The following is a 14717-nucleotide window of genomic DNA, read 5'->3' as shown; positions in this document are numbered from 1 at the left end:
GAACAGAAGGCCTTTGCACCCGAAATTGATAACGTGGCTTGACGTGTTTATTGAGTTCCAAAGTGATTAGAATTCACAAAACCGCACATGCTTGAAACCAACATGAAGTGATTTAACAAAACGAAAATATGTCAATTTGCATTTTGGCGATTGGCCTTGTAAATCTGCCCATGAGGCTGGGACAATTATGAAAACAGTTCTTGGTTAAATCAAACGTTACCATTTCAATAGTCATTTTGCGCAGCATCTGTCGTTCCTTCTTTGACAGATTTTGAAAAATATCGCACTCTTCATGCTGCAGAAGCTGAAAGGCGACGGCAAGATGATGATTTTCTAGCACTGATTCGTCGTTGTAGATGATCGCCATTTCTGAGTCTAAAATGAAAGGGAATGATTAAAGGCTACGAGGATGCACAGGCATTTTAAGGTAGGGATGTATGGAGTTCTGATCAATCGAGGATAACGTTCTTAAGGTTGAATTTCAGAGGGTGTAAATAAAATTTAGGCAGTTAAGCAGCTCATCTTACAAATAAAAACTTTAGTTAGAGTTAAAGTTAAAATGTTTGTTCAACTGGAAATGCAGAAGCCTCAATCACTCGCTTACTTGATAAAATCAACCTTCTCACTTGCAAAAAAACTTTAATCGACTAGTTTCATACTTTGCGCTATAAATCAACACTGCATGGATTTCGAAAATTAAATAAATGAAATTAATAAAGCAAATAAATAGAAAATATATTATGTATTGAAGATGCTGATCGGGTTCAAGTATATTTTTTCATATTTTTAGGCCTTGCGAAATGATATGTCGAGTGCTGTGCTATCTTGAGTGCAGTTCATTAGAAAAAGCTAGGCGAATAGGGAACATAAAGTTACTAATATCAATGAAAACAAATGAAATTCGTTATGATAGATGTTGAAATTTAACTGTCCATAAAGAAGTAGAAAATGTGACCTACTTGAATCGACAAGAAATTGATTATTAACGCCAGGGTGATCAACATCGTGAACAGCGCTTGCAAAAATGGCGGCGAATACTTCGAGATCGCTGAAGACGCCCTAAAAATACAGAAACCACATCACAGTCAGATATGGCTTCAAAATACTCAAAAATCGAAAGAAAAAGATTTCCTAAGATTTATAGATAACACAAGAAGGTTTACACCTAAGATGTACGAGATTCACGTGGAGTGGCTCGCCCTTGATGCTCGACGCCGTACAAGCAGAGCTGTTCATATTTTGGTGCAAAGAACAAGACAGTTCTGAGTTGCTAATCCGAATGTCACGCTAAATGCGATTCGGGCATCAGACAATAGTTCTCAAATGAGTGAAAGTTGAGTCAAAATAATAAAAAGTGTTGATGCAGAAAAAAACCCGATGCCTTTGTCAGGATAAAGCAAACACGCAAAAAGTACATGATCGTGAGACAATTTTGGATATGAAATAATGATTTACAGAAAAGTGGATGGAGGAGAATTCGTTATTTCTTCCACTCTTCGTGGTTGTAAAAATACTTTCTAGAGACGACGATTTTTTTTAAAAAATGGCATATTCTAACGTCATTTCGTTGTACTAAAGCTTTGAATATTGTCAATCAAGTTTTATAATTTTATTTCATAAACAAACTTGAACCAGACTGGAATTCTTAGTTGTTATTTAGAGTTATTGAATTTGGACCATATAAGCTGAGAGAACACTGTGAAATCCCCTTGAAAGTGCAAAATGGGTTAAATATGGGACAGATTTGATGAAAAATAAAAGAGCCTGTGCCTATATGGCCATATTCCAATTGTAGGTACTTTATGACCTCTCTCGGGTTATTTGGCCCAAATTCCAGAATTCTTAAAAGTATACTTAATGTGACGTCATTACTTAAGAACTCTATTTGCATCTCACCTGAAAAGCGGTTGCCGAGAGAAGAAAATGTGTTGCTTGCGTCACATCTGCCGCATGCGTAGAGTTGTGGAATGCAACATCTTTTAGGTAATGATTCTGAGAAAAGGGAAACATTTGGTTCAGTTTCTTAGAAGCATTTAAAAACTGAAATCTGCAGGATATATAAAGAGGGAAGGTCGCACAACATCGCTAAAATCAATTCTAGCCAGTTTCCATCACCATTCCTTAAGAAAAATCAAATGTAAGTTCCACCAATGATCACTCAACGGATTTCGATAAAGGATAGATAGACCGTATAACTCATTATTTTTTACTTCTCGCCAAGACAATATGTTCTCTATTGCGATTCTGAAGATCTTCTCAAAAATCGTCTAGTGGAGACCAGTCTTGAAATTCAGTTTCAAAATCCAAATCTCCTTCTTCAGGACGTTTATAAAAGGGACTACAGTCAATGTTTCATATACATACCTCTACAGATGACATATAGCTGACAAAAACAGACGGCTTGATTTTGAAAGTTTTCAAGAGATCTCTCGTCTGCAAAGAAAACAGTCACAATCAACTGATACTTATGGATCCTGTCAGTTTTTTAGCAATAACAATAAACTTCTGACCAACAAAAAAACAAATTGTGACATTAAGGAAAAAAATATCAAGTTTCTTCTAAGCCTAATCTTAACATAAATATAAACAATTTTACATCGTAAGTAATATTCTCTGATTCTATGCATAGCAAATATTGTTGGTAAAATGCAGACAAATAGCAAATTTCATGACAAGTGTTATCAGAAGTTGAGATTTGTTGAGAGCTAAAAATTTCTTTCTAACGACTTTCAATGGCAACGTTCTGTTTATAATAAACTTTTGTCAGAGACACTACTTGCTCACTTATATAAATCAAGAGTTGTCGGATTATAATATACTCGTTTTTTAAAAAAAACTAAGCTTGGGGTTAGCAACCATACCAAACGCTAAAGAGCTATATTTTAGAAAGAAAAAACATAGCATAAGGTAACATAAAAAAGAACACAAGTCACAAGGAGTTCTGCTTTTTATTTATCTACCTCAATTAAAGAGGAAATAGGTCCCTAATCGCTTAAAAGAATCACTTTAATTCCATTCTACACACTCTCCAAACTGAATATAATCAAGTAAATATTACCAAAACCGTAATAGAAAATTATTTCATGCATGAAACCGTTACACTCATTCTTTAAAAGAAACTGGGGTTGGGATTAAGCTTTCTTATTTCTTTGTTGTTTTCAGTACTTGACGTTTCTTAAAGGTTTCCTGAATACCAAATGCTATAGAGTACCGAAGTGTGACGTCATAAAAAAATCTTATTTTAGAATTTCTTAAATTTGACTACACAATCTGAAAGAGCAGCATAAAATACCTCTAAATGTGCAAAATTAGTTAGATATGCTCAAAATTGGGCGAGATATGGCCAATGAAAGATCTCAAGTTTGCTAACGGATTACTGTTATTCTGGTCTGGCTCATAAAGTTCAAAGAACCAAGACCAAATTACAGAGGTTTTGATGGGACAGAGCCTGTGCTCAAGTGGCCATATCTCAGCTAATTCGTAATGCCTTAAGCTTATTTTGCATATTTAGAGGTATTTCATGATGCTCTTTCAGGTTCTGGGATCAAAATTAAAAACTTCTAAGAATAGATTTTTATGACGTCAACACTTCGGTACTTTATAGAGCAACGTTTTAGAAACATGAAAACCTTACATGAGTAACATGAAATGGAACACCTAACAAGTCACAAGGTGCTCATCCTTTTATATATCTATGTAAATTAAAGGGGAAATAAGTGTCTGATCGTTGAAAATATCATTTCCATCCCATCTTTTAAAAGAAGGATTTTCGTTTAGTTACTCAAGATTGAGAGTGATCTGTACTCGTGGTTACTTATTTTTGTGGTCATCTTAGGGCTCAGTTGGTATAGAAATGAGTGGATTGTTTGTTCATCAACAAAGAGGGCATTTGAAAATCGAGTACAAGCTGTTAAAAACTTGCCAAAAAGACACTAGAGTCGAGACTCTGTAGTCATTTGGTAAATACACTTGAAGTTAGTTCAGTTGTCATGTTCAGAAACAAACAAGCATATTCTGTGCATTATCTTCATGAACACATAGCGACCGTATTTTGCCTGATGGTCCTTGAGGCATGCTGTTCTTTTTTCCTAAATACCGACCAAATCTTTAAAAAAGCGCGTAAACACAAAATGTCGGGTACTAATATTTCATCATGCCACAGACCCAAAACACGTAGGCCCGATATTATATTGTTCCGATCATCAATAGCAACTTAATCGCTGCCACACTGATAATAACTGTACGACAAAATAAACACAACCTTACCTGCAGAATTGTGTATGTAATTGAAAGCAAAGGTCTTGACGCGGTGACGTCATATACTTTGAACACATCAAAATTCCATTTGTCAAGGTCTTCCATAATCTGCCGCAAGAGAGATACAGATCTTTGAGAATTTGACATATATTCTATGCTGTGATGAGAAATGCATATACGAACAGATAATCTTTTAAGGAAACGATAGTTTCAAAAGGCTAGCGGACATAAATAAACATATAAAGAACTTGATCATGTTTACAGGTCCATCTACACAGATTATTCGAGTTGTTAAGATACGCTTGATAAGTTTATCATCCGCGAGTTACACAGTTATGCTTGAAAGAAATATTCTTTGATATAGCACCAAAGAACAGGTGAGGACTCGAAATGAAATCAATTAGCCATAAAGTAACATCAAATACTTGAAAAGTGGTACAAGAGATAACATTGTGAAATTATCTGTTAAGGTGATTTAAAAGACTTGACTTCAGTACAAGGGTTCTGCGCGGAGGGATCACAGTTTGATCGGGATGGGTAAAGGCTGGGTTACGTTAAACAATAATAATATTATCTGACCATAAAGAAATTATTCTTCGATTATTCAGCATGTCTTCCAAATAAAGAATAATTTTGTTACTATATCACCCTACTGTTTGAATATTTTTGTAAAGGTGAATAAATTCAAACCATCTTGAATTAAATAATGTCTTGAAGAGTATCAAACACTAGATTTGCGGATTACAGATATGTTAAGTTCTGAGCAACAGACAAATGTGAAAAAGAGGCAATATATAAGTAAAATATAGCTGTGTTTATCCTTGAATTATTCCTACATGGAAAAACCGAAAGATTAATGAAACCATCATCTTTTTTTCTTGACAAGAAAATTCTTTTTTACAAAAATGAACTTTATTAAGCTCGATTTGTAAAATAACAAGATAATTTCGAGAACGTGCCGAGCCTCACACAAAAAATTACAAAAAACAAGGTGCTTTTGGAAGATTTTATCATGTTAAAATAACAGCGCAGATTTTATTAGAAAATCAACTGTTCTGCTAAAAATTTCATGCAGGTCTGTTATTAAGTAATTTTAGAAACGATTCGTAGTATGTAGCTGTAGAAACTTCAGTGTTGGGATAAGAAACAATATTAAGAATACCCGAGCCTCAATTAATTAAAAAAAAACAAGAACATCCAACCGCGGAAAACCATTTTTGGCTCTTATACAAAATGGTATATTAAAAACAAAGGGCAAATGAGGCGATAACTCGATTTTTTTAAAAATTAGAAATAGGAATACAAACAAGAAAAATCAAAAGAAAATTATCATTCTTGCTTAGTTTTGTTTGTGTAGCAGAGCCTTTATAGATAACTAGAAAACGGGCAGCCAAACAGCTGACGATCGTGTAGAAAGTCACTGAAAACTGGATTCTTAAAATTACATTACCCAAACCACGTCTCATGTATATTGTATGTCAAGAAAAGTTTTGCAGGGTGTTGAATCATTTGAAAGGGCAAAGCTAGCAGAGGGGTGTATATGGTGTGATACCCCCTTAATTCTTCATGAAATAGTCGGTAATTCTTCAGATGGTTCACGAAATCCTTAGGTGCTTAACAAAATCGCCTATCAGTAGGTGAAATAACACTTTAATTTTGTCTTCATTCACTCTAGTCTGGAAGGTAAAGCTATACAACTGAGCCCCGGTGCGAGGTGGAATGATCATTTTCCTGCACTCTCTGGATACTCTGCTAAAGATTAATTTAACGTGACCAACAACTTACTTTTTCCAAAGGTGCTTCATCCGGGCATTCAACTCCAAACCTGTTGAAGACATTAACATTTTGTTAATTCAGTGGGTATATATACTTGATATTACTAAGAAATATGACGGCGAAAAACGAGTGCTCAGCATACAGAAGCCAAGCGCCTCAAAAAGCGCTTCAAACCGTATTTGCAATGTCGTCAGGGCTTTGCAAAGTACATGTACATGTTCAAACACGAAAGGAGCAAGTGGCAGCGCCATTTGTTACGTTGGTTCAGCCTTGCAACTACAATTTGGTTGGGTTTTCTCTACCGAGACATTATCTCACCCTGACATCGTAAGGGAGAAGCAAAATAGCTGTGTTGAGGAAAAGATTGGTGGTGAGGGTAGGGCATTTAAACCAAAACATATACGTATCCAGTGGTTATATGCTATGAAAAGAACAAGGGGGCTCTCCAAAAAATTTCTCAAAAAACAACAGTAAAAATTGGAAAAGGGGAGTGGCCGCCCCTGAGCCCCTAGCTCTACGATCCTGTTCGCGTGTAGGTATATATCTTTAATTTTATAGAATTGGTTAACTAGTTATGGAATATATAAATTAAACAACATTCGTCAATTTAAAAGTATTGCAAATAACTTCTTAAGAATCATAAATATAATCTCCTTGATTTGAAAAGATAATTAAAAACAGAAAAAGACACGGTTCAAATGAAGCTGGAATGTATTCTAACACTTTTTTAAAAATTCCATAATCCGTGCTAGCAAATTTATTGCAAACTTTATATTACATTATTCTGACCGGCTGAAATGTGATTTTAGAATTAAATCTGTGGCCTAAAATCAATAAGCCTGGCTTTACTTCAGTCGAAAAAATCAAAATTGTTTGCAGTTAAATTTTGCACTTGACAAAGGAAAGTTGAATTCCATTGAATAGGATAAGTAGGTATAAAAACGTCTTTTAGGCAACACATGACTTGGTAGAAAAAAAACCTTTTAAAAAAATATTTGACTGACAAACTATCATTAATTAATCATCAATATAAATTGGACACATTCCAATGATATTTAACGGGATATAAAGACGTGCTTAGTTGTCAAAAAATGCAAGGATCGTTGAAAATTGTCACATTTTTTGGAGCTACAATCCCAGACAAAAATAATTGAGACTTTTCTAGGAAAGTTGATATTTTTTTCTCTTTCATTCAAAAAATAACTCCCCCCCCCCCAATTCAATGTGGAATGCATGGTTTGAAGGGGAAATGATGGAAAAAAGGAAAAGATGGGATTGGAATTTACAGGGGCAACGTAAAGTAGAAAATTGTAAAATTTGCAATTTGTCTCAACAATTTTGTTCGGGATTGTAGTTTACACTTGGGTACCAAGGTAAAACTTAGGTAAAAATGGAAATGAATTCTCTACCAAGGTTTTGGGGTTTCACCCCCAGCTACCCTATCCATTTGATGGACCATAAGTGAGCCCCTGATGGACCATAAGTGAAATCCACATACCTTGGGATTGATCCTGAGCAACTGATGCTGCGTGTCAGCTTCTTGATTGAGCGAACGAGGCTGCGGGATCTAGCGCGTATTGGCCCGCTGTGTTCCCGTGTATTTGAAGCGATATCGTCTTCCAAAGGCTTGTCTGTTTGGGTTGAGGTGAAAAAGTTTGGATTACCTTGAACACCAAAATTCATGACATCAATTGCGAATGATTCTGTGATAGTTGCTTAAATTAAGCCGATATCTTTGGATCAGTCTGTATTATACTTATAAACCTATCTCCTCTTCGCTTATACTTTCTAGTTTGAATACATTACCTAATTTTCAACTGATACACCAAAACGAAAATTAAGAAGCACAGAAACCAGACCTATATACAAAATACACATAATGTAGTCTAAGGAGGAGCTTGAAGCAAAAATAGACATAACTGACGTAAATAGTATTTTCGTAACTTTCCATATATGTAGCAATGTGAAACAATAACGATGTTTTTCTAACGGCGAAGAAACCCGCTGTTACTGACGTTTGTGGATATTAATCAACAAGAAAGAACAGCGCAAAAGTCACAACAACAGCACCTGTAGCAGACAATACAGACTTCTGTCGCATTATAATATACATTTACGTGACAAAAGTATTAGGACGATCGCCTCGAAGCAAATGTGGTTAATCATTTGCTCAAAAACAACATAGATAATCGATAGAACATAACGAAATTGCTGGTTGAGATTTTCGATTGCAATTTTACCCAATCGTAAAAATAAACATAAATTTAATAAATTGCAAAAAAGTAAACTTTTTAGACAAGTAACATTTGCTTTATTTCATATTTGTCACATGACCTACAAGAATCTAGGCAAGCCGCCATTTGCATTGAAACTCACTAAAATAATTTGCCAAAGAAATATCTTCAGATACGGGAGGAAATCTCAACAAAATTTTAAAAGAGCTTATTTTTGGTCTTAGAAGATTTCATTTCTCTTACTCTTATATGAAAACCAATTGTTTTCAATTACATCAAGGCTTTGATTTTGACGGGGTTATTGAAAGACCATTATGTTATTATTTTTGAAAAATTCGGTCACAATTGCAGCATAACTAGATTTATTGTCCTGCTTAAAAATAAATGGTCTTTGCAAAGAATCATTAGTTGTTTCTGTACTTGCCTGGGGACTTTCCACAAAAATTGGACAAAATATTCAGCATTGATTGACTTCGCCCGCAACACCAGCTTGTCGCCGCCATTAGGCCCGACCAATAGTCTCCCTGCCCAGGCCTACCATTCTTTGAATTTTAGTCGGCATTGTTAACTTACTGTTCTTGTAAATAAAATGCCTTGTACACTTGCTGCAACTAAACTCTCTTGCAGTTTCAGAAAACAAATGACAAGCTAGACTTAATTTTTCTATTGCTTCTCTTTCTCTTTCTGGTTGTTTTTGTGTTTTCGGCATTGAAACCAAAACATTGATATTTTCAATTTCTCCCAGACATTTTGTTACCTTTCTATCATAGAAAGGTAGAAAATAAATCGAATTTGCTAGGATTTGCACTTTTGCTGACGCCATTTCTAGAATCCCACCAAAACAGCAAGATTTGTTCAATCAAAATTAGAATGCTAGTTTTGGAGACGCCATTTTGTTATTCGTCGTCCTAATACTTTTGTCACGTAAGTGTATATCTGATTATAAGAGTTGTAGATGGAAATTTCCCGTCATAAATCTAACCATAATCCCGCCAGATTCACGCGAACATCTGACAGAATACCATCTTAATGGCGAAGAAAATAGCCGGAAGTGAGTAGTGGGGTATAAAGAACTTTAGACACCTTAAAAAGACTTTCTTTGAAAGCAGAGCAAGCCAACATTAGTATTGATTGAATTTAACATTTTCCGTTTGCTACAAGTCGTGATATCATCAATCATATTAAAAGGCGCCTAAGAAATCATGCAATATTGTTCACTATTGAACATAGGTACAGTTTGCTTATGAATATACTTGTAACTAATGTGCGAAGTCAATATCGAAAGACCAAACATGGCATATCATCCTAAAAGTACTTGTTACTGACAGCCTCTGCAGAACAACAAACATTGCGGTGGACAGAGAGTAAGAGAGAATGAAAACGATCATAACAGGTGTGCAAAGAAATGCACATTTTGAATCGCAAACAGCCAAGACTTACGGATCAGTATCAATTATTAATAAAGCAATGTAGCCCTGCAGAGAAATTAAGATTAACGGCTAATTCTAAAGCTAGGCCCTAGAACAGGTGATTTTGAAATCTCTGCCAGACGAAGCCGTTGACCCAAGAATACCTAAATGGGGCCTTAGATAGAGCCTTTAGATTGCGGGCACAGTTTTATTAACTCGGCATTCCTTTTTGAATGAACACTAAAATAAGAGGTCGAGCAGACCTCATTAAAGGCACAAGTAAATGCGCAGGAAAATAAATGGTTGCAATGCAGTGTGACGCTGAGCGGGGGGGGGGGGCAGTCAGAACGCAGTGGGAAGGAGGAGGGGGCATTGTGGACAATATGTCCTCTTTTTCGAAAAACATCATGCTAATCCAAAAATGCTCACCCATCTTGCTCACCCAAAGCTGCCCAAAGATCCGTCTTAGGTCTAGATAGGCCTGTCTTTAAGACAAGGCATCATGGTAAACTTAATAAGAGGCAAGGATCTTTTTAAGCTGCCTTGTTTAAATCTTTTTATCTATAGACCATAAAGCCCCTTTCTACTATCAAACAGAAAGCCCATGATATATTTAGTGTCTATTGTTCCGATAAAAACAACCTTTCTGTTAAGTTCAGTGAATGAACATGAGTGGTCATGTCTAAAATCTATCCGGCTACCCACTATGAAATGCCGTAGGATTCATATAGAAAGTGCAACTATCAGAGTTTGGAAAATCGAGTAGCTCCGAAAAAAAGGCAGCGAAGGAGCAGTCCATGCTAGGGTCCTTTGGAATTTATAAAACTGGGGGTGGGTCACAGCTTTATCAAAACTCTAAAGATATATATAAGATATAAAGGCACAAAACATGAAGAATACAATGTATGTTTTATCACCTACCAATAAACGTGTTATACACCCAAGCCGATATTTCTGATGCGCCATTCCCCGCCTCTGAATTCTCTTTCAACTCCCGATTCAAAATCTTTCGGAACTAGAACATAAATAGAAAGATAAGAAAATCATTTCATTTAAGGAAACTAATAAGAAAAATCGACGCTGTTATGAAGCCAATACAGCGTATGGGAGGGGAGGGGCGGGTTATTTGAGAGAATATAACTCAACGTTAATATGACTTTCCAGATCAATACTTTTATTAAAAGAATTCAAATGCATTGCAAAATCTTTATGCTTTAATCAACATTAAATATCTAACATATAAACCGGAACATATCTAAATCTGTCTTGAGCAAAATCCAAAAATGGTAAAATAAAAACCTTGTTAGATGCCATATCGCTGATGGTCATGCTGGCTTGCAAGCATTCAAGTTGGTTCAAACACCAATCAAATTCTTTCAATGTTTCCATCGTGAGCTACAAAGAGAACGAAGTCATGACAAACTGCTTTTAAGCCATGACAAACGAAGTTATTTTCACTATTCGGACGATACAGGCTACATTCGCAGTGATAGTCATCACTGGTGAAGACAAGTCCATTACAGAGTCCAAAAAATAAACGATCCAAAGTCCGCAAGGGAAAAATAACAGGCAAATGTTAGACCCCGGATAAGACCATACACATGAATCTTTTCTGAATGATCTGCTGTAATGATCCATGAAAAAAAGGAAAAAATGTTTCAATCTTTAGGATACACAGACGCAGAATGACGTCAGGGATGAAACTTTTCTTACGATACCTTCATTTTTGAAACAGTAAATTCTATCTTTTTTCTTTTGCTCGCGTTTCTGTTTGGCCTTTTCGATTCTCAACTGGGTATATACATTTCCTAGCATAGAGTTTCCGATCTATGTTCTGACGTTCTATCCTCTTTACGTCAGACGAAAAGCTTAAGTATGTTTAATGCATTTAAGGGTCAAAAGCTGTGCCTGTCAAAATCAAACGAGATCTAAAGTAAAGATAGGAAGGAAAAAGCAGCGTTTGATTTTCACACAGGAGCAAGCCTTTTTTGTAGAGAGGAGGACAATAGGCAATGTCTATTAGACAATATCCACCTCAATAAGTGGGAGGGACAATTGCCCTCCTTCCTGTTAGTATGTTAAAAAAACCCTGAGTGTAGAGAAACAGAAAATAATTCAGCCCATGAGCCACAAATGCAAAGAAACAGTATATGATTTCAAGCAAGATAAATAACAGACCATTAAGAGCGTGGTCCTTCATTTTCACATCGCTCTTCCGATCCTCAATTCCACTGGTCCGTGAAAAGCCGTTTACGTATCACAAACACCGCTAACCATTTTCAATTATACGATTCCTCTCTGTTTCATATCGAAATTACTTAAGGTCGTCAGAGCAGCACAAAGTACTCAAACTGATGTGAAATAAAGGTTTGAGTTGCAAATATTTACTCAAAATTTCAAAGAAACCCATTATAACCTTTAGCTTGCTTAAATTATCGAGTTTCCTCACAAGAATCGCTGAAAATATGCATAACAGCACCAGAAGAAGACATAAACAAGAGCTAATTTGCATAAAAAGCGTTGGAATACGTGCTAAAATTCTAGCAAAAGCACTTGTCCTGAAAATTGATAACTTCATACGGCTTTCAATAATGTTTGTTTAACAAATTTTCAAACATCAAATTCATGGTAATAACATGTGGTTGAGAAAAATTTTTTTTGAATAAAAAACAAAAGCATATCTGTGACGATTCTAGCAAGCCTATAATTAATTTATCAAATGGATTATTGTGAGAACACAACCAAAGGAATTTGAACAAGAAAATATCAAAGTTTGAGAAGCAACGAACGTTCTCGAAAATTGAAAATATAACCGCTAAACAAATTCTTTCACTCACCTTTTTAAACATATCATCTGCAATGCAAAAATAAAAGTCAAAAGAAATGGGCAAAGTTCAAATGCAAAACAACAATTAGAAAGAGTTTCAAGATTGCGATAAATTTTGTAGCACTGATTATAGAAAATATAATTTAATGTAAGATTAAATAGGGAACTAGATTATTGAAATTGGGATTACGTTCTGAATTTGTTCAATAGATAGAATACAAGTTTTCATTACAGTTTTCTTTTTAATGTTGTTTTTTGCATGGGGTGATATTCGAGACAATATTTGAAGCATCATGTCTCAATCTAGAATATACTAAAACCGACCGAGAAGGGGACGTAAGAAGAACACAAGGACAAGCGGACGGACGAAAGGGACAAGCGGACGGACGAAAGGGACAAGCGGACGGACGAAAGGGACAAGCGGACGGACGAAAGGGACAAGCGGACGGACCAGACAACAAACGCTCGGACAGATGAACAATCGATACACTTACAAACACGCACAAAAAATAACAATCAAGTTCAAAAAAGAAAAAAAAAGGAGCGGGCTCTGCTTCTCTCCCGCTAGGCAGGTTTCCAATAGCCTGCAAGCAAACTCAACTGGTTTTCACAGAGATGAATTTAGTTGAACGGAAAATTTAGGGAAATACTGAATTTTGGCAAGGTTTCCAATCAGCTGCCACTGCTGCTATGAAAGCATGACAACAACAAATCACAAAAATAAAGCAAAACAACGACAGACCTCTAATAAAGCTGCCATCTCCTGTCTCGTAAAGATTGCACACTCTAGAATTTAAATGAAAACCATCCGATCCTCGGCGATGTCTGTGGGAAGCAAATTTTGATTAGAAATTGTCTGGAAAAGGTAGACAAAACTGAGATACGAAAAATAAAAACAACAGGGAAGGAAAGGTCAGCAGACAAAAAATTACTCGCACTAGACGTATGTCAGGATGTTTGTAAACAAAAGTGGAAAGTTGATACAGGTTGGTGCAAACAAAAACATTCTTATCACAATTATTTTACAAGTAACCTTATCACCAAAGTTCAAATTCGTGTTTTTGCAACAGTCAACATTTTTTATAAATAGGAAACACTCAAGAATTATTTTGCAATTTATCTCCTTATCACGATACCTTGATAAATTTTCTATATTTTACGACAGAAAAAGTTTACACAACTTGCTAATTGAATTTAGGATGGTTAGAGGCAGTCTGTCCCTAGTTGTTCTCAGAATCTCTTTTCATGCCCTCGTTGGTTTAATGCACAAATAACCAGCCCCCCCCCTCATAGTGATTCACGCATTCACGCACAATTTTTTGACTTTTCACGCATTCACGCACTGCAAAATTGGATTTTCACGCTCACGCAAACAATAAATGCAATATCAGCTATTGCTCACCAGAGCCCTGCTTGAAGGACTACAACACGACTTTAAAAGAGACTCGTGTGCGATATGACTCAACAAAATACTAATTTGAGATTATTAACTATTATTAGTTCATTATGCACCAAATGGAGGCAATTTTTTTAAATTATCATTTAAAATTTCATTTACGAATTCACGGATCGTTAAAGCCTTTTCACGACATAACGCAAGAAAACTCATGTTTCACGCTTCACGTAAGAATCTAAATTCACGAAATCACGCATAATACCCTCCCTGGGTCAGTTGCTGCAAATTTTGTTTTAGTCTCAAACGTTTAGATCAGTTTCGATGATATAAAGTTATGGCATTTTTGGTCGTGTTAACTAATGTCGAATGGTAAAACGGCAGAGGCAGACCCTCTGAAGGCGAGGCATTCAAGTTAGAATTGGCCAATTACGGAGAGGATAGACTGCCTTTAAGAAATCTATTCTGGAGACTTTACTGCCATTTCGTAGAGGTAAGGTGCGATGCTACTCGAACTCAAGTGTAGTATCAAAAATGACTGGTATCAAGTGTAGTTTGTTTGTTGGTCACGTTACCCAAAATCGAATAAACCCTAGCTAACTGCATACATGTGTCAAGATTTGGTACAAATAATACGTGTATTTAAGTAAGAAGGGCAAAAAATGGAAAAGGTATGTTTACCTGCTCTGGCGTACATTTGTCAGCAGGACGAAGTTTGAGCGAATGTTTTGAAGGCAGGAGAGAACTTGGGCAAAAGGGGTGACCAGCTCTTCTGAACGTACTCTGAAAAGGAAAGTTACACAATAAGATTCTGAGAGAGG

At 35.9% G+C, this 14717-nt stretch overlaps 1 protein-coding gene across 8 annotated transcripts in view; it reads right to left on the bottom strand.

Annotated features, from left to right (window-relative positions):
- The window catches only part of LOC135694795 (3',5'-cyclic-AMP phosphodiesterase 4C), a 93072-nt gene that overhangs the window by 5446 nt on the left and 72909 nt on the right, over positions 1-14717 (bottom strand). For 7 of the 8 annotated variants that reach the window (XM_065213665.2, XM_065213669.2, XM_065213670.2 and 4 more), the window contains 12 exons: positions 14578-14679; positions 13246-13328; positions 12514-12530; positions 10976-11071; positions 10598-10691; positions 7532-7697; positions 6043-6082; positions 4267-4365; positions 2365-2433; positions 1897-1992; positions 960-1059; positions 221-375 (listed from right to left, as the gene is read on the bottom strand). In XM_065213665.2, the coding sequence (XP_065069737.1) occupies positions 221-375; positions 960-1059; positions 1897-1992; positions 2365-2433; positions 4267-4365; positions 6043-6082; positions 7532-7697; positions 10598-10691; positions 10976-11071; positions 12514-12530; positions 13246-13328; positions 14578-14679 (1117 nt within the window). The remainder of the gene's footprint in view (positions 1-220; positions 376-959; positions 1060-1896; positions 1993-2364; positions 2434-4266; positions 4366-6042; positions 6083-7531; positions 7698-10597; positions 10692-10975; positions 11072-12513; positions 12531-13245; positions 13329-14577; positions 14680-14717) is intronic. The other variant, XM_065213667.2, reaches the window with a different exon arrangement.

The sequence above is a fragment of the Rhopilema esculentum genome, chromosome 8 (assembly GCF_057945365.1).
Source record: "Rhopilema esculentum isolate cy_ngs chromosome 8, ASM5794536v1, whole genome shotgun sequence".
Lineage (NCBI taxonomy): Eukaryota > Metazoa > Cnidaria > Scyphozoa > Rhizostomeae > Rhizostomatidae > Rhopilema > Rhopilema esculentum.
The sequence above is the reverse complement of the archived record's forward strand: the minus strand, read 5'-3'. Positions and strand labels throughout refer to the sequence as shown.